The sequence below is a fragment of the Galeopterus variegatus genome, unplaced genomic scaffold (assembly GCF_000696425.1).
Source record: "Galeopterus variegatus unplaced genomic scaffold, G_variegatus-3.0.2 Scaffold909, whole genome shotgun sequence".
Classification (NCBI taxonomy): domain Eukaryota; kingdom Metazoa; phylum Chordata; class Mammalia; order Dermoptera; family Cynocephalidae; genus Galeopterus; species Galeopterus variegatus.
This window is the reverse complement of record NW_007727020.1, coordinates 312260-331980: the sequence shown is the minus strand read 5'-3', so window position 1 is coordinate 331980 and position 19721 is coordinate 312260. Positions and strand designations below refer to the sequence as shown.

The 19721-nt window shown below is 43.5% G+C and overlaps 1 protein-coding gene across 2 annotated transcripts in view; it reads right to left on the bottom strand.

Moving 5' to 3' along the window:
• Positions 1 to 289: 289 nt before the first annotated feature.
• SPTBN1 (spectrin, beta, non-erythrocytic 1) overlaps positions 290 to 19721 on the bottom strand; it is a 136352-nt gene continuing 116920 nt past the window's right edge. Inside the window, exons 25-36 of one of the 2 annotated variants that reach the window (XM_008573354.1) lie at positions 19268 to 19472; positions 18471 to 18845; positions 16266 to 16510; positions 15339 to 15477; positions 14469 to 14553; positions 12413 to 12609; positions 11186 to 11298; positions 10469 to 10532; positions 5429 to 5667; positions 4058 to 4231; positions 2391 to 2433; positions 290 to 1609 (exon numbers count right to left, since the gene is read on the bottom strand). In XM_008573354.1, the coding sequence (XP_008571576.1) occupies positions 1391 to 1609; positions 2391 to 2433; positions 4058 to 4231; positions 5429 to 5667; positions 10469 to 10532; positions 11186 to 11298; positions 12413 to 12609; positions 14469 to 14553; positions 15339 to 15477; positions 16266 to 16510; positions 18471 to 18845; positions 19268 to 19472 (2098 nt within the window). In that variant the 3' untranslated portion in view covers positions 290 to 1390. Of the gene's footprint in view, positions 1610 to 2390; positions 2434 to 4057; positions 4232 to 5428; positions 5668 to 10296; positions 10533 to 11185; positions 11299 to 12412; positions 12610 to 14468; positions 14554 to 15338; positions 15478 to 16265; positions 16511 to 18470; positions 18846 to 19267; positions 19473 to 19721 lie in introns of those variants that run through there. The other variant, XM_008573355.1, reaches the window with a different exon arrangement.

The window sequence follows — 19721 nt, the reverse complement described above, 5'->3', positions numbered from 1 at the left end:
CCCTGTCTCAGAAAAAGTTTGCCGACCCATGTCTCAGAGCTCAGGTTTAGCACGTTCTATTATGACATTTTCACAAATAAAAGATAGAATTTGGATGCCAAATACAAAACATTCACATTTATTATTCTGTTTGCTGTAGTTTTCAAAGCTGGTGTACCATACATGTACAAAAATGCAAAAGAGCAACCCAGATTGACTGTATAATGTTTCCTGGTTGCTATTTTTCCTTTTGCAATTTCCCTACTTGGCATGCATGCACAGCAGAGGAAAAACAACAATCAGTCACTGCTAGATTTAAAAGCATTTAATGACATAGCATATATTTAACAGATAGGGCAAAAGTTGAGAGGTACAGGTCGTACAACTGAGCACCAGGCCTGAGCGACCACCTCCCTGTCAGGCCCAGCCTCTGGAGTTCATTCCTATCAATGCCATTTTGATTGTGCAGTAAGATGAAAGTTTCTCATTACAATAGTTACAGTGACAGAGAAATGCACACTATGTATCAAATAGCAAGGTAATGAAGCAAATTATAACACAGTGTGGCAACGCACGAGCAAGTAACCATTAGAGTAACATTACTTTGTCCAATAAATGCTTCAGTTCCACTTGTACACTTACCAATGATTTAAAGGGTTTATTATACATCTAGTTTTATTATACTTTGTACTAGAATTATCTCAAACATACAATATAATGTATTTCAGCAAGAAAAAAAAATTGAAATTACAGATTATTTAAAAGTCTCTGTTTTCTACTCCTTCGTGTATACCGACATTCTTACCCATCGTCGCAATTGATGCAGAAAAGCTGCATGTCATGTGTTAGTAAGTGATGCCAGATACAAATGGTTTGGTCTGTAGTTAACATGGAGCTGCACTATGGCTGCAGCGAGATCATAATACACAATCTGTATAATAAAGGTTAGCCCCATTGTGGGCACCTGTAATAGTCAAGACTCAGGGTAACCACCGGAAGAGAGAGTAAGTGGAAGAGAATGGTGTCAGGAGATTGGTACATTTTGTCTCTGGTGAGCACAGGAAATATTGTTTAAGCACCGCTGCCTTGCATACCAACAGCACTAGAGGCGGGTTATTTCCAACACAGCCTCACAAAATTGAGGAACAGTTTAAATATTGAGATCTAATCTATATAATTTCATTAAAAAAAATCTGGCCTTCCCTCTGCACCTCAAACTTTTGTAACTTGGAGATAAAGTGTTTAGGTGTGTTTCCCCCACCCCCTAGAAATGCTCTATAAATTAAAAAAAAAAAAAAAATCCACCACATTGAGGAACATTAGGCACAGAGAGTAATGTGTTGGTTCTGAGCTTGCATGCTGGAATTTCACTGAAAAGATATGAGAAGGGCAGGAGGTGAAGGAAAGAAGTTCACTTCTTTTTGCCAAAAAGGCTGAACCGCTTCTCTTTGTCTTTCTCTTTGTCCTTCTCCCGCTTGCCAGGACTGGACTCGCTGGTGATGGTGACGACGCTGGTGGGTAAGGTCTGTGCCCGGCTGGATGCTGGCGTGCTCTGGGTGCTGGCAGACACCTCATGTTTATCAGAGGAGATGGCGGAGGAGATGGCCTGGATCCATGTGTTCATTTCCTCCTGGATAGAGGGAACACCGGTTGAGACTCAACTAAGAGGTATGGGTGTGAAGTGTTCTGGCTCCACCTGAACGACCGTCCAGGCCTCCATCAGTGGAAAGGTTTGGGATCGGTGCATCTGGCTAACTGAGGGGTGAGCAGAGTCACTTCTGGGCAATGTCCCCAAACACACATCTGCTTATCAGTACAGGAGAGTGAACACGGCTCAGCCTCTCACGAGAATTGTTTTACAGTACCTGAAGGTCATCACTCTGGTATATTGTCCTACAAACTTGCAAGAGCTGAAAGACTGGTCTCAACCTTTTTGGGTATCAGGTCCTACCCTAGAAGGTGCTTTTTCAAATTCAGAGTGATAGGAAGGTCATTTTTCCATCAATTGACCCTCTCTTTCCTCAAGGTAGAATACAACCATGAAATAGTTGGCTAAAGGTAATAGGGTATGGCGGGAAGGCTCCTGACCAGGCATCAGGATCCACGCCCAGTCCTGGGACCACCTCTCTGTACCTCATCCACTGGGAGGAGGTGGGCAGGGATTTCCTCCATTGACTCCAAAGGACCCTGCACTAGCTCTCCTCCCTTGGCAAGGGGGAGCGAGATGGTATACACTGCCTTCCAGAGACATAAAGAGAACTAAACACCTTCCAGTGTTAGCAACCGTGGAGACCAGATGATAGAAGCCATTACTCATCATTACTTGTTTGAATAACATGAATAAAGCCTATCATTCCATGAATACTTGCAAACTTCTAGGTATTTAGAGAAAATAAAACTTAAAAACTTACATCATCTTTGGCTTGGAAGAGGTACTCATTGCCATCATTTAGTCTGTAATTTCAAGGAAGAAAGTAAGTCACAATTTAACTTCAGAAAAATAAACCCCCCCCAACTCCCATATCCTATGTAGGATACAAGCAGGCCACAGGAATCACATCGGAAACACCAATCAGAGCTCTGCATACATTACCAACTATGCCTGAGGACCCACACTGGACCAGCACAGGACCCCCCCAACTCCCATATCCTATGTAGGATACAAGCAGGCCACAGGAATCACATCGGAAACGCCAATCAGAGCTCTGCATACATTACCAACTATGCCTGAGGACCCACACTGGACCAGCACAGGTCCAGCACAGGTCCCCTTTGGACATCAAGAAGCCATACAATTGGGCCAGGCAAGTTGGTGCTTCAATCCCCTGGAAGGATCAAAGAAGCCCTGAAAACAACATGTGGCTTTGTTGTGGCAAACACCACTTAGTTGAATTAAGAGAGACAGCTCTTAAAAATGATGAGGGCTTTTGAAAACCACTACTGAGCTTCTATCTCCTACATTTACAAATTTCAGAGTCTCTGAATAGACATACAGAAACGGTCTCCTAGATTTTTTCTTTTTACATGTCACCAAATGAGAGAAACCACATTTACGAGACCATCAGTGACATTGAGAGGTCCTTAGGCTCAGAAGGTTCAATCATTCACTCCATTACTGTTAAAAGGAAGAGGTCGTTCTTGGTGTAGCAGAGCCCTTTGCCAATACACCGACTCTCTAAGGCTGCATCAAGGGAATACAAAGGGGAAAGCAGCCAAGGAGTCATGCTGTCTATGCCTTGTCTTACAAAATGAAAAGTGTTCAAAGGCCCCAAGAACCTGCCTACACTGCTCATCAATAGGGCATAATAAATCACACCATTTGAAATTCTCTCCTTTGTAGGGCTTGGCCTGGTCCAATTGGCATGAAACACACAGAACTAAAGACTTTTTAGATCCCAATGCAACAGAGCAAATCAGTATTAAAGTAAGCAACATCCTAACCACTAAAATGTTTGCTTTTTACATTTTTAAAAGATAAAATGATTTTTCTGTCCATTTCCAAGTATGAGGAGAATTTCTTAGCTTGGATCCCCTCTGTGGGGAGTTATGTGTCCTACAAGTTAGAGACATTTGGAACTAGATGGTTCCAGGGGCAGCTGGAACATCCACTGGGAGGGTCAGGGGAGGACAGGGCCCAGGCCCCACCCAACATTTTCTGTTTGTCTCCATCCTTCTCCAGGATGACTCATTTGATCCATCTCCAGATAACTCATGAGCAAAGAACAGCGTCTCCTGCGTCTGGATAATCTGAGAAAACGGAGAAACTATTTTTCTATGCTTCCCTTAAACTGTGAAATGTGAATAGTTCACCTTAAGTCTAAGGAAACAGTAACATCCATGTAATAGAAATGAAAGCTCCTTTTCCTTCAATGCTCAGCTACACCATTACCCACGGGGAAGCTGGTGGCTGGCCACTGACCCTCACCAAGATGCCAAATTGGTTTTTCACTTTATTGGGGATAATTTAAATGGCAGAAAAGAAAAGCAACTGATCACAGTATCTAAGAAAACCAACCTCTGGAGTGAAAATAAACACAGCACCCACTCTCTGGCAACCACGAAAAAAAGTAACTCTCACCTCAGTTTGAACACGTGTTTCTTCTTTTTGTAATCAAGGGCCACTTCACAGATGGCTTCTTTCAAACTCACAGGGACCTCACTATGGTAGGGAATTCCGGAAGCAGCAGTTTTTGCATCTTTGTAGAAACCCATTTCTTGGTTATTTATGACACAATAAACATTGTGCCAGGACCTGAGCAGTAAAGAAAGGAATGTCAAGGCTCTACACCACTCTCCCTTAAAGGATTAGGAATTTGATTAACATAAAAATGATCTTCATACATGATATGACCCTTACTAAAAGCCCTTCCTAAATTCTGCTAAAACTAAACAGTAGAACAAAATTTCTCCATGGGGACTCCTGGGACGGCACATGTTGCTACAGCAGCAGGCTTTCAGGGAATACATCTCTCTGAATTTGGGGAAAAGATGGTGTACTCTTCTATTGAATAAAGGTATTCCTAGCTCTGATGGGAGAGATTTTTATTGGTATTTAGTACTCTTTGCTGTAGTACCCTCTTATAATAATGAGATATAGGCCAGGCTCCTTATTTGAAACATGCTTCAAGCAGAAGCTCCCTCTAGTCTCAGCTTCATTCTTTATGTGGCTCAGCAACTTGACAGAGGCAGATCCAAGGGCATTAGACTTATGGTACCTTTGGGTGAATTAGAATAAGGTGGCCTTTTGTCCACGATATGGCAAACTGCCATACTATACTAATTTTATTAGAACACTTGCCTGTATGAACATATAAATCTATATCATCCTCAACGTGAACAGCAGCCCTTAGATGGCATCACCTCTTGTGCAGTGTACAACCCGCACAACCATACATGGTGGTTCCAGGCAGTTTGGTTTACTGTGAAGCACACAGACTTTGAAGTCAGATATAAGTTTTACCCGAGCTTTGCCATTTACTAGGTTTCTACAGAAAGTGAGCTTTTTTAACCTCTCAGAGTCTCCATTTCATCTGTTAAAAAAAATTAAGGGCTGTTGGGAAATAATGAATATAAAGACTGATATAGAGATAAGACCAGGAAAATGGTGAATGTCTTTAAAATATCCCAGAAGGAGTCCTACAATAAAATCATTTCACGTAAGGTAGGGAAGACTCCTCAATCTCAGTCTAGCAAATTCCTTCTCAGGATGAACTACTAAAACCCCTTCTAGTTATTCCCCTCCACATTAAACCTTTCCTTCTCTCAGTGAGTAAGAAGCACCCTACACCTGCTTTCCAATGTCAGTCCCAAGAGGAACTCAATGCCCACGGAGCTATTGAATTAATGAACCTACATGAGCACACACTCCCTTTGCAATTCAAGAGGGGCCCACCTCATTCTTTAATGAGCTGACTTCCCATCATATCGCCTCAGCCTTTGCTGCTGTTACCTGCTTGAGGCTTTCTTATTGTGGGCCTCCCATTCATGCTTCCGGTTCAGGAAGCCTTCCATCTGGGCTGAAGGTGCCTCCTGGGTTCTGGCCGGTAAAGTGGCAGCACTCTGGGCCGGGAGGGAAGTCTTGGCTTTGCGATCAGAGGTGGGGGAGGGAATGGGGCTGGACTCTTTTGAGCTCGTCCTCTGTTCCGCAGCACCGTTGACCATTTCGCTTGTGTCCACCACTTCTGCCATCTAGGGACAGCAGAGAGGCCATTCAGGTAAGCCCATGAGCCACAGGGGTGACCACATACGCTCTAACTGACTCGCACTGTGGCTGTGTATAAATGCCTGGCACAGATCGAGGCAGTACAGTAAAACCATCGCACACCCCACAAAGCCAGCTGGACACCAAGGACATTAGAAGGTGGGAAAGGATTAATACCCGCCCATTTATGGGGAAATGAGAAAAGCGAAATGCCAGTATGAGTTTTACTGCACTCTATTCCTCTGATCAATCCATTTTCTCTAATATAACTGAGATCATCTCCTCTTATGATTACTTTAAAACAAAAGGACAACAGTAACAATCACACATATTAAATATGAGAGAGAGTGGACGTTATACAGCAGCCACCTTACAACCAAAGATGCTACCAGAAGGGCTGAAAGTTTAAGCAAAAAGGCATTCTCAAATAGACCAACAGACAACACTATCAGAACTACATGGCATTCCCCCAAAATAAGACAAGGAAAGACCTTTGGTTTTTGAAAATGCTCTCTGGCTCCCCCTCCCCAACACATCGTCATAAACACATGCAGAAATTAGGACGGCAATCATGCATTTCACATCTACCATCCCAGTTAGACTTGGGAACTTAAGAGCTGGAAGGAAATGAGGCAAGTCAACAAACATCAATTGAACCACATCTGCCGAAGTTGTTTCGTGAGTAGGTTGTAGTTTGTGTTAAAGGAGCTGGAAAAGCCAATCACAGTCACTCAACACCACACAGCTATTTACCCCCAAACAAAGACAGAATCAGGGCCTTCCCCATCACGGGTTGGTTGATCACGGTGCCTTGCTGCACTGAGACGAGAAAACCCAGAGACAGCCAGGCTTCCAGCGGCTCTGACCCTTCAGGCTGGAGACGTCTTCGGGAGTGTTCCTTCCCAAGCTCATTTAAATTGTACCCCTCATGGCTTTTCGGCTTTGGAAATGTAGTAGGGTCTTGATTCATTATCACTTTCAGCCTGTGTACCACCAACTGTGTGCCATTAACTGTAGCAGCCCCCGGCTGATACACCCAGGGTGTGGGATTAGCAAGTTACAAAAGCTGGGTGTGGCTGATGCTTTAGTGGATTACAGGCAACCTGTACCCCTCATACACGGACAAACATGGAGGTGTCAATGGCACGCTCATTAGATACGTCCCCCACCACTGCTTGGCTGATACACCCAGGGTGTGGGATTAGCAAGTTACAAAAGCTGGGTGTGGCTGATGCTTTAGTGGATTACAGGCAACCTGTACCCCTGATACACGGACAAACATGGAGGTGTCAATGGCACGCTCATTAGATACGTCCCCCACCACTGCTGCCCAGAACCAAGATGACACCAAATTAGCAGCAACGACCTTGACAGGATAAACGGTAGAATGGCCACAACCACTTGAACACTCAGATCTGTCAACTCGCGGGAACAGGATTTCTCATTTAGGTCTCATCTAAATGGCTGGGCCCAAAGCTTGATTTTCAACAAAACTAATTCTTTGGGAAAAGGGCTAGTGAAAACTTGGGAAGAGAGGGAAAATCACAAGTTTACGTATGTCTCTACAAACTATCACCATTAGCATCAGGGCGAGACTAGAGCTATGCAACATAAGGGTGTTCTTGACTAGAACCCTTTACCCGCACAGCAGTGTGGAAGATGGATTATTAGGGAGGGGGGATGCATGGTGATCATCCTGACCTTGCAAGTCACAGCCTTTAGACAGATACTTATGAGCAGAAAGGTATTTAAATATTCCCCTCTCCATTTTTAAAAGAGAGTTGCAGGAGGTGAAATAATAACCAAATAACAAAACCCTGAGTCAAAAGGATGTGAGTGGATTTTAAAGTTGACAAATCTGTTCTAGTGTGAGATTTCAGGAAATTTCTTGTGAGGAGGAAGTGTGAGTTTGGTGTGGAACGCCTGAGCCAGGTGTAAGTCCAGAGAGACATGGGGTTAGTATGTACAGAAACCAGGTTAAAAAAAAAAATTTAGTGCTGCAGGTTTGACTTGAAAACTGCTACTGACAGCAATGACCTGGATGGAAATGTTTACTTGAGAAAGGCTAAAGTTTATCATACTTGGTCAGACTTCAAGGTAGGTAAAGCCAGGGAAGCCTCTTCTGGGGGATATTCTGCAGCAAAAATTTTTTCTTTGGAGTTAGAAGGAAAGAGAAAACCCCAAACCAGTATGCAGAGTTAATTAATGTTTATGCAAATGTATCACTGACCAAGAAAACAAGGAAAATAAAAGAACAAAATGAATTTTAATGGACATGTGCTTTAAGCATGCCAACAGACAACACACCACTAGAGACAAACATCAAAAGCAAATCATGTGCTATGATCAAACAGTGGGTACATGTGAATACACCCCATCCCACCCCACCCCACCCCACATTGCTTCTCTTTAGCGATTAGTCCAGAGTGCTTTAGTGGCCGGGCACACCTGAGATACTCAAATCAGAAGGTGAACATAAATGCAACGTGACATCTAGTAAAACAGGAAACACCCAATTGGTTTTCAAAGTGCACGAAGCAGCACTATTTTCAAGTTCATTAACTTGAGTCTCTGCACCGTCACTCTAAAAAATGAAAAGGCTTCTTCCAATACGATCCAATTGTAATTAAAAATTTGTTCTGGCAAGCTACAATTTAAAAATCTAGATAAAGGGCCAGCCCGGTAGCGCACTGGAGAGTGCACCGCTTGGGAGCATGGCGGCGCTCCCGCTGAGGGTTCGGATCCCATGTGGAGACCGGTTCCCGCTCACTGGCTGAGCGCGGTGCAGGCGCAACACCGAGGGTTGCGATCCCTTACCGGTCAGTAAAAAAGACAAAAAGGGAAAAAAAAATAAAATAAAATAAAATAAAAATCTAGATAAAAATAGGCATGTGAGAGCAAATGCTGAAAGCATCATAGCATTTCTCTCATGTGGTGGTTTTTTTTTTGGTCTTCTGAATATAAAAAGCATAAAATTGGGTATCAGTCCTAATGATATAAAAATTTAAACACATATATATGGAAACATCACATATATACATATAGATCAATGACACACAATATAATTTGGAGCCAGAAACACACTGGGGCGCCCTAATGACCAAAAGTGAAGCAGCAGCTTTTTCTAAAATTAATTTTGGTGTGTTTTAAGGCAGAGACCCATTAATGGTGCACACTACCCCCAGAACATAAGAAGCTTGGCATCTATCTATATACCCATCTACAGTCATAAGTAGATAGATATGTACATAGAGATAAGAAAAACAAACAAGATGCTATATGATGTTATCCTGACAAAAGAAAAAAAAGACATGCATCATGAAATGAAAAGACAAATTAGACTTAACTCATGGGGAACATATATCAAAACATGTTTCTGATTCCACTAACACACATCTACATATGGCAAATGAGCAAGTGAATGTCTCACAAGGCTTTGATGTAATATGGACTTGGTTTTGTTTTGTTTTTATCAGTACCATGAAATCACCTCTTTCATCAGCTTTTATTCCTAAGGAAAAGGATTTCTGTTAAAACATTTTCAATCCCTGCTGGTGGCTTGAAAAATGCCATCCTAATAAAACTCTCCTAGTCTTGAGAAAATGAGCAATGAATCAGAAGATTCATCTAAGACACACAATGGAGTTTCTGTCTACAGACCCTATAATGACTTCTGAGGCCAGGAGGCATGCAAGTGTTCCTAGGCACGGTCCACCGAGTGCACCGTTCAAGTAATCAGGATGAACCAGAATGGCTTTTGTTCCATTTGTTTGAAAAATTAAAAGTTTGACACCCCGAAGTCACTGACTGAATGGAGAGGCCTGGAAGTCTGGTAGGCAGGCTTCCAAAACATGGTAAGAACACTGTCACCTGCCATGTCCTGAGTCCTGGCAGTGCTTACAGTGACCAAGACAGAGGTGGTGGCAGTAGTCAGCAGGCACTTTACTCCTGAGGCCACTGCACTAAGAACGCTGTCACCTGCCATGTCCTGAGTCCTGGCAGTGCTTCAGTGACCAAGACAGAGGTGGTGGCAGTAGTCAGCAGGCACTTTACTCCTGAGGCCACTGCAACAACATATACTGCAAATAAGCCCACAGCTGTCAATTTAGGACTTGGCAGAAAAAAGAAAGGAACTGGTTTCTAAAAAGTGATAAATGACCTGAGGGTCCAAAACATTTGAGACTTTGTACCTAAAATTAAAATAGATTCCTAAGTAGATCTGACTTCCTTTTGTCATCTTCAATAAATGAATGAATCCTTCATGGAATGTTACACTGCTGACTTTAGTTTTTAATCTTAGTACTCAAGTGTCTCCTTCCTCATACACCAGTCTTCTCAGCTACTAGTAAACTATTGCAGGTTAACAACATCTGTGAAGGGGGCTATATATAGCATAGAACTGAGCCCTGTTAGTATAACTGGATATGTCATACCTGTTAGATTCTAGTTTTCTTCTTCATTATGCTGTACTCTCACTTAATTTCAATTACTCATGTAAAGGTTTCGCTGTAAAATCTTAATAAAGTAAAAAGCTCACAATAAATAAACAAGGCAAATAAACATGAATTAAATGCAAACAAATATGAAACCAAGGAAGGCTATGAATTAAGTAAAAATTTTAACACTTTGGATGAAGGAAAAGCTAAAAGGTCAAACCAACAGGATTTAGAAAGAGTGGTTCTTGACAAATGGTAGTAAACTTCACAGTCCAGACCATGGCTGGTCACTGGCTGTCCGTCTGCTATTAAAGTTTTTGTAGTTTTGGTAGGTTTGAGAACGGTAACTAACCCGTGGAGATCCCTGTTCAGCCGGCAAACCATTCTGGGAAACTTGCTCTCCTTTTGAAGTATCCCTGTTAGGTAAGGGGCGGGGGGGACAGAAGAGGGAAGGGAAGAAGAAAGGAAGAAGAGGAGAAAGAGAAAATGGGGGGGGATTAGTCAATTTTATCTCGTTTTGTCTCAAAAAACATAAGCAACCCTCTTTCACATAATGTAATTTTTTAAAAACTTGAAACTTCCAAGTGTTATAAATAGACAGACTCTAAATAGAGAATAAGACTACAAGTTACAGAACCACCCCCCCTCCCCACCAGCTTCTCCCTTGTCCCACACCAAATAAATGCAGCATTAGAGGTTGTCATGGAGACTTACGCCACAGCAAAATAATTAGCGTCTTGGAAATAGAGAATAATTTCTGCCCTTTACGAGAAGTCAGCCAGCACTTTCAAAAAGCATAACCACAAAACCACTGGCCTGAAATCTGGGTGGTGCACCCCATCCATTTAATCATACGGCAATTCTGAGTGGTGTGTGTGTGCACATGTGCACGTGCACAAGTTGGTGTCCTCAAATGTTATCCAGGGTGACTACACAGATTCTAAATAGTCTACAGAAGTAATAGGAAGGCATGTGGTTAGGCCTAGCAGAGCACAGGCTTAGTAAAGAGGCTCCATATACCTCACTTGCCACCAAAATTACGATTCCAGCTGCTTGGCTGCCCACTCACCACTGCTGCTGGGACTCAGCCTCCTCTGAAACCTTTGTGCTCGGCTCAGGAGAAGGCGGCCGCCTCTTCCTCTCCTCTTCCTCTTGCTGTCTGCGCACTTCCAGTAACTCCAACTGAGGGCAAATACAGCGATGTTCAGCAGAGCCCTCAACTCTGCCTCTTTTATGGAAAGAGTTGCAGGAACCCAGGATGTCCTCCTGTCTGAGTTTTCTATTATGAATCACACTGGACAACCAGAAGCTCCAACATTCTGAGTAAAATGGCATGAGGTTCATAGGCACTGCAGCTACAACCTAAAAACTATAGGAAGTGGAGGTCTATTCCACGGGCTGGCAAAATTCCTATAAGTTGTTTGTGTGCCTCCTGGGAACTTGGATTTAGTTTCTAAATTAATTATGCAGTTCTCAACTCTGTTGAGGAAGAATGTACCTGAGCCTGAAGGTCCAGGCTGGACTCCCCATGAGAGTCCAGACAAACACCAGAGACAGAGCTGCAGTAATTCTCAAGGAAGCTGTCTTTGCTGCGGTAGGGATCTGTGTGCAGCCAAAACCCAAATAACACATAAAAAAGCCACAGACAGTCTAACTGAAACGAAGCCATCTCATGAGCAACACGCACACACCAAAAGTGTTCTGTTGTAACACAAAATTATGCAAGTACATTTTAAATCCCGAGAATTGCAGAAATCAGAAAGAAACACCATTTTTGTACATCGCAAAGAATCAGCTTTCTACCAGGAGTGCAAAAGTCTTGAGAGAAGAAATACCAGTGCACAGGCCCTATTCTAAGGCCTTTATGTTGGCAGAAGAGGTTATCAGGAATGGAAAGAATTTACAATGGCCTAGGATCAAGCTACTACTTGGTGGGAATTCTAATTCTGAAACTCTGAAGAAAATTTTAAGACCATGCCTCCTTGAAATCAAAACTTCTAAGAGATATAAGAGGAAAAGCAGATCAAAAGAAAAAACAAACATAACCAATCAATTCCCAGGCAGGAAGCTATTATATGTGATCATAAACCCAGGTGCCTAGGAGGTGAGGAGGAGGTGGCAGCCCGGTGACCCCTTCCCCAGGTCCTATTCTAAGAGAGCCACCAACTGCAAGAAGATCCTTACTGCTTTTAACAACTGAGCAATAGTGTAAATTTCCCAGCCTGAGAGGCAAGCAGACAGGACAGGCTGCCCACGAGAACCAACAGGTGAAGCACCAGGACCTGCGGCCACTTACTGTTGTCAGCCTTTCCAGGGCGGAGAACCTCTCATCCCAGGTCGCTGCAGACTTTTCGAAGGCCTCATGGCGCTTGATGAGCTTCTCCACCTCATCCACACTCTGGCCTATTTCTCGGCTGGATAGGTATGGCTCCTGTCCGAGCAGCCAGGCCTCGGCCACGCTGGCGTCCCTTGAGAACTGATGGACTTCCAAAACTACACAGGGGATCAAGAGTGAGTGCCGGCCAGGAGGGTGTGACCTGGCAGTCACCTCCGGCCTGGCTGCCTGGTACCGCTGCCCTCTGGTGGCAGCTACCTGCACAACCAGTTTATCAGCTACTCTAGATCAGTGCTGTCCAACAATGTACTAACAGGTAATGAGAGCCACATGTGCAACCTCAATTTTTCCAGTTGAAACATAAGAAAGGGTATAAAGACAAAGGTGGTATTAACTTTAATAGAATATTTTATTTAACCCAATATATAAAAACACTATCATTTCAACATGTAACTAGTATAAAAAATTGAGATCTATTTTTCTTCTAAGTCTAAATCCGATGTAAATTTTATACTTATGGCACACACTCACTGCACATCTTAATTTGAACACACTTCACGTTCTCAACAGACAACGTGCAGGGCAGTGGCCACCATACTGGACAGCGCAGGTCTAGAACGCATGCTGTGCTCACTCAGCCTACTTCAAGGAGAGCCTACTGCCTCAGAGCCCTGCAGGGACTCACCATCTCCACACAGCCAGCTCACATCGCTGGAGCAGGCTCTCCTAAATCACCCTTTGTTGGGTGGTAGTGCTGTGTTCTATTTTAGGGTGCTGGGAGGGAGGGAATGAAGTGGGAGCATCTCAGCAGACGGGGGCAATACGGGCTAAGGCCTTTGCTGTGCTTCGTTCAGTCCCTCCACATGTGTGGAAAACAGAGCAGTACTTCCACTACAGTTAGGGGATGGAGAGTTAGTGCTACTACTGACTTTCCTTTTTACTGCATCTCATGCAGCAATGCCTGGGTTGCCAGGTGAGAAACGGACTGTGGAAGCACTGGCGCCTCTAGGAGCAGGCTGGCTGGCTGTCTCCTTTCAACACCTTGGCAGCCCCAACATGGCCTCATGGAGAAGATGCCACTGCTGCAGCAGATGCACATCATCGTTGTGTCCCCAGAGTGCAACATGGGTTTCGCTGAACTGAATGACACTGCCCTGGAATTCTCAAAATGTTCATCCAATGAGTGGTCAAAAGTGGGATCTCTGAGGGCTCCAGCCTGACAGGGTGTGCTTTCACTAGGTCTTCTACACACCTTTCAGAAAAGGCCTCTTCAATTCTGTTTCTAGTAAGTGCCCACGGTATGCACAAATGAAGCCAGAATATATAAGGACAGAGCCCAGTGCGCCAACACAGAATGGCAAAGTATGGTAAATAATGCTTGAATTGGACTATTTGCAGTGTTCATGCCAATTATGAAATTCTATTTCCAATATTATACACTGTAAACGCTGTGTTTGCTCAAATATTCCTTCATAAAATGAAGATTTAAAATAGAATCTACCTCACAGGGTCACAGTGGGGAGTAAATGCAGAAATACACAAGGAACACTTAGAACAATGCCCAGTTCACTGCAAAACCTTAAAAGATGTTAGCTTTCATTTTATTATATAATCAGCCTTCCACTATGAATTCCAAATATAAGACTTGATCAGGCCAACTATCCAACCGTCTTGATTCTGAAATAAGAATTCTTGAAGATAACTGGGGTTAGGGGATTCTATCTGTACTCTACCAGAAGGATGCCAAACTGTCATCCCTGTGTTGTTCCTAAAGAAAACCCAAATTCCACTTGCAACAGAGATCGATCATGGAGTGAAAAATAATGAATATGCCACAGGGAACTTCTTAAAAATAATATTTAGCATGAAATGATGATATAGGACACTAAAAAGGAAGCATCCAGAACTCTGAAAATCATTAAGTGATAACATCATGTCAATTAAAGCAGGAAAATAAATGTGCATGCTTTCCATAAATAACCAAAAAGAACAGAAAGATAAACAAGTGCGTGCTTACTCAGTCTCAACCATTCCCATCGGTCTTCCCACTTGTCAATCATTTCTTTTCTCTTCTCCGTCAACTGCAGTAACTTTTCCTTGATCTGTATGGAAAGAAGGACCCCAGGACATCTTAATAAAACACACCACACCCCCTTGATGGGTCACTTCATACAAGAAATATGCGATTTCTGTAGAGACCACTGCTAGCCAGCAAATATCTAAGAACTGCTCAGTTTATGTACACATCGGGAGAGGAAAGCAAAGCAAAGCAAAACTCCTTCTAGAAGGAACTGAGAGGAAGGCGGGGGCCTGCCCAAAGCTGCTTTGTGAGAAGACCAACAACACACTGGGCCCCCAGACTTGGGGGCTCCCAGCAGGGAACACATTCAGGAAGAGAGGGACAGCAAAGGGGCAATGTCCTGACCTCCCTGAGGACATCCATTCCCATGAACTCATCGTTTACCTATCTATTACCATCAACCTAACCACAATCAGCAACCATCCACTGAACAGCAAAGTGATCTAGGGCTTCTGCGATGGAGAAGGAGTGTCAAGCAGGAAAAGTGCTGATGGAGGAGGCAAGAGAGGCCGTTTTCCAACCCAGGGCCCTCAAATATTGCCTTCTGTGCACCACAGATTTACAGCTCTGGGCCTAGAGTCTTGTGTAATTATCTTATTGTAGACACACAGGAAAGAAACAAGGAGTTTCAAAACATATTTAGTGTGTGTGTGTGTGCATGCACACATAGGTACATGAATGTAAGTACATATTTCTCTGTGTGTATATAAGAGCATGCACATACACACATATATGCACACAAAATAAAGTCATTTTACTTCTTAACACCAACTGCATTCACCCTGCAGCCCCAGAGCAGTAGCCTACCTCCTCAGATGCGTAGTGTTTTCTTGCTAACAGGGATTTCCCAAGTTCAATGCAGGTTGTGAAGCTGTCATTACGAGCATCAATTTCGGCTTTTATACCTTGATGATTATTCATTAATAGTTCAACAGATGATACATCCCTAAAATTAGACAAACAATACCTCCTTTAGGAGATCAAGCTTTATCAAATAAATGTGCAGATTTTAAAACATAATTAATTTGAAAGAAATTGTCTGATGGCCCAATTAACCTTTCAGGACAAATTCCCAGTCTGAGCTGAGGTTGGGTCACTGGAGCTATAGCACAATGATAGCCTAATTCAAGATCAGCCATAAAACCCAAAAATTTAGAATAAGGCTACTTTTTCTTTTGTGTGTATGCCTGAATAATTCAAAATGGTTTCTAGGTGGACACCAGAAAAAGCACTGGGTTTCTGTTTAAATTTTTACTTTGAAATGCAATCCAGAAAGACTCTTTTCAAGAAGGCACAGAAGCAATTAACTGATGCTGCCAAAGGTTCAGGACGTGTGTTCCCACTAGCAGCTGTGATGGTCTCCTTATTCAGATGTGAAGAGATACACAGAGTGGGACCAGCTTAGAAATTAGCAACCATTAGAGCTGTGAGAGCTTCTCATGGAACAAAATCTACTGACCCCGATCCAGGGCCTGGGTGATGGTGGGACTTGGGGACAGGGGAAACCAGGGAGGGCTTGACAACATCAGGTCCCATGTTCCTTGGCAATAGTGTGCAGGAGACAACTGAAGCAGTGGCAGCTCCCCAAAACACCTCCCCATCCCTGCTCTGGCTTCAAAGTGCTAGGCGACACCTGCTTTCAAGGCTCTTGGTTCTCTCTGGAAGTCCCTTCTATGCATTAACTGAGGGTCAGTGAGCCCGATTTCCTCCTGTCCAGGAGGCCGGGAGTATTACCTTGGCTTCTCCTGGGCTTCGATCTGCCGGATGACATCCTCCATCCAGAGCATGAGGTCACGCACCATGCTGAAGAAGCGGAACTTGTCCCCTGTGTCTACCAGCCGCACCCTACGTCCCTCACAGGCATCCAACAGGGACTTCCAGGCTTCTAGGACCTCATTCTCGCGCTTCTGGATGTCGTCAGCCTTATCACCCGCATAGGCTGCCTGGAGGCGGGCCGCGTCCTCCTGCAACTGCCTCACCTGCAAAGCCATGGGGGAGAGGAGCCAGGTCAGACCCCTGGCCTCCCTCTCTCACCCCATCACCCTCATCACACACATGCCACACGCAGTTCTGCTTACATGCTAAAGAGAGCACTAAGTCAAAACGTGGCCCTTGCTCCACAAGGAGCTCTCAGTTTCACTGGGGAGATCCAAGTCATAAAAACCCAAGTTTTCTATAAATCTATTGAACTATATTATTTAGTTCTATACAAATGAAATTCTACAGAAATGCAAGCAGAAGAGCTTAGTCAGGAAAGGTTCTCTGGAGGTAGCCTGAGATATAAAGAGAGTATGAGAGGAATACATCCAGAAATATTCCAAAAAAAACCCAACCCAATCTGCTCCTTTGTGGTAATATTTTTATCATGAATGAGAAACTGCCATGAAGAACACATTTTGAAAATGCCTCTCCATTGTAGTATGAGAGGAATACATCCAGAAATATTCCAAAAAAAACCCAACCCAATCTGCTCCTTTGTGGTATATTTTTATCATGAATGAGAAACTGCCATGAAGAACACATTTTGAAAATGCCTCTCCATTGCTATGTGATGTTGCGGAAAACAATATATATAATACCTGGAAGAGGTCTCACCATAGGACATTTAAACTTGAAAAATATCAAAACACAGCGTCCAATGTGACTTGGACTGGGTCAGTACTTGCAGAAAGGGCACAAGTCCTTTTGCAGCTGCTAATTACCTAGCCCAGTAGGTACAGTGAGGTGGAGACTGTCAGGCTTGAGGGAGTGGCTTCCTGTCCTGGATGTTACTGGACCTTGGGCAGGCTCCCTCACTGTCCCTGAGTCTCTTGCAGTTCTAAAAGTAAATGACTTTCCAGTTATACAGAAAAGATGTGCTGATGCTAAGGTGTTTTCTAACTCTGTCTCCAAGCACCCCAAAAGTTTTCCTAAGCTTTTGTTATATGACAATAATTAGAAAACATTTATAGAGCTCTTACTATAGCATGTGTTTTGCACATATCATCTCAATCCTCAAGCATTAGGGAACTGAAGCTTAGAGAGGTGATGGAGAAGCCACAGCAAGCATCAGGAATTAAGAATTATGGGGAAGTGAGAAGATGATGGCAGTCAAGGTGGTCCCTGCTCAGAACAAATCCCAAAGTACACCAAAGTCCTAAGAGGCTGATGCACTAGTTAGGGACTGGCCCACAGCCAAATCTTGGCTGCCTGTTTTTGTAAATAAAGATTTGCTAGAACACAGCTATACCCATTCATTTTCATATTGTTTGTGGCTGCTTTATACTACAATGGCAGAGCTGAGTATCTGCAATAGACTCTATTCCCCATAAAGCTGAAAATATTTACTATCTGGCCGTTAACAGAAAAAATTTGCTGACCGCTGCACTAGATAATATGCTCTCAACAGGCAAGAACGAAACCTTTGACACATCCTCAGGGCTGATATCATTAACAAAACTGGCTTCTTCTCTAGAATAATGAAATTTCCAATTTATTTTTTAACTAAAAGGCATTAGATTAAACAAGAAACTGTGCAGAGGTTAGAAAAAGAGTGATTATACTAGAATCTTAACGTTAAACTGTTATTTGTTAAACATCGCTTAAATAGTTTTAGTGTTAGCCATTTTATACTGAGGGAAAAATGACCACCCATATTAAAACATTAGAATCCTGTTTTCCCTCTTTCCGAATACATAACTCAAAGCCTGGCTGATGAAAAATAATAAGGTATTATTTTAGAAATTATTCTAGAGGGATATACTAACAAAATACAAACTCTTGTTGAGGCCACTAACTTGCAAATGCTTTTGCATGCATATGGTTTATTTACCTATTTTAATCATGGGGACCCTCATCTAACGATGTTTGCAAATGTGGCAAACTTAGAAGTTTATGGACTGCTAAGTTCTCCCAAATGCATAACAACAACGTGTGTGGGCACACAGCTCCCCTACCCACCTGAGTGCCCAGAGCCTGTATGTCATGCTCAAATGTGGTGTGCATTCTCTGTAAGGTCTCCACTGTGTTCTGATCTCTCCCAAGCTCCTCAGGTAGTTTCTTGTGTTTGTCCTGTATACGCCCAAAGATCTCCTTGGCATCATGGTAAAACTTATGCAGTTCATAGGAGGCGGCAAGAATCTGTGTTCTTGTGTCAATGAGCTCCAGGAGGTCAGCCCAGGCTTCGTTGAGGCCATCTTTCCACTCAGCAATGGTGGCAGCATCCGAGTGTCCAGAGTTGATGAGTTCATCTGCCATGTGATTGACTGTGTCCACACGCTCCTGCCCAATGTTCCCTGTGTCTCGAGCAAATTCCCGGAATCGTTCCTGTAACATCTGAAATAGGGATGGGCATAAAGAAATCAGTGAGACTATTGTGAACAATTTATTTCTTGATCACATGAATGTCCTTTGCAAAGAAACTGCCTCTAAGCAGGAGGTAACCAGTAAGCCCACGACTTACGAACAACAGATCTTAGCTCTAAAACCTATTATTATTGGTCAGGTTTCCTTCTTGTTCACTGCAGCAGAGGAAGGCACTGCCTCCATCTCCTTTTACTACTGGAGGAGAGGGGGCACAGAGAGGTCAGTCAACCTAAGTTAAGGTCACTCACTGCTAAAAAACACCAAGCTGAAACAACCCCAAGACCTTTGATTTTAATCCAGGGCGTTTTGTCTGCTCACAGACAAGGAATGCAAACGGCCTTCCATACCACTGCTCACTGCCTGAGCCCTCACCTGCTGCCCAGTGTACTTGCCGTGACATGCTCGTAGTCCTGCCCCAGTTCATGGGATCCTGCGACCACCTCCCTCTCAGCAATCCACTGCTCCAGGTCATCCACCTCCCGGTTGAGCTGGAACAACCTGTGCCTCTCGTCCAGCTTGCCTCTCCTCTCTTCAGCAAGGTCTTTCAGACCAGCGTACAGTTTATCCACTTTGGACTGCCGCATGCTAATGCGCTCACTGAAAGAGGGGCAGGAGGGACATTAAATGTCAGTTTTCTTAATGGAAAGACAAATGAGGTGGAGATAATGGGAGAGCATGTTAATCAAATTTCTCAAAGGAAACTTCTGGTTAACTTCTTTAGCCTGAAAAATAAAACTCTGGAATTTCCTCTCAATTTCAAGTGCTGAAGAGCCAATTTGTAAACAAAACATAACAATTAAGGCTGAAGGCCATTTTAAATGATTGGGGGGGGGGGGGGGGGGAACC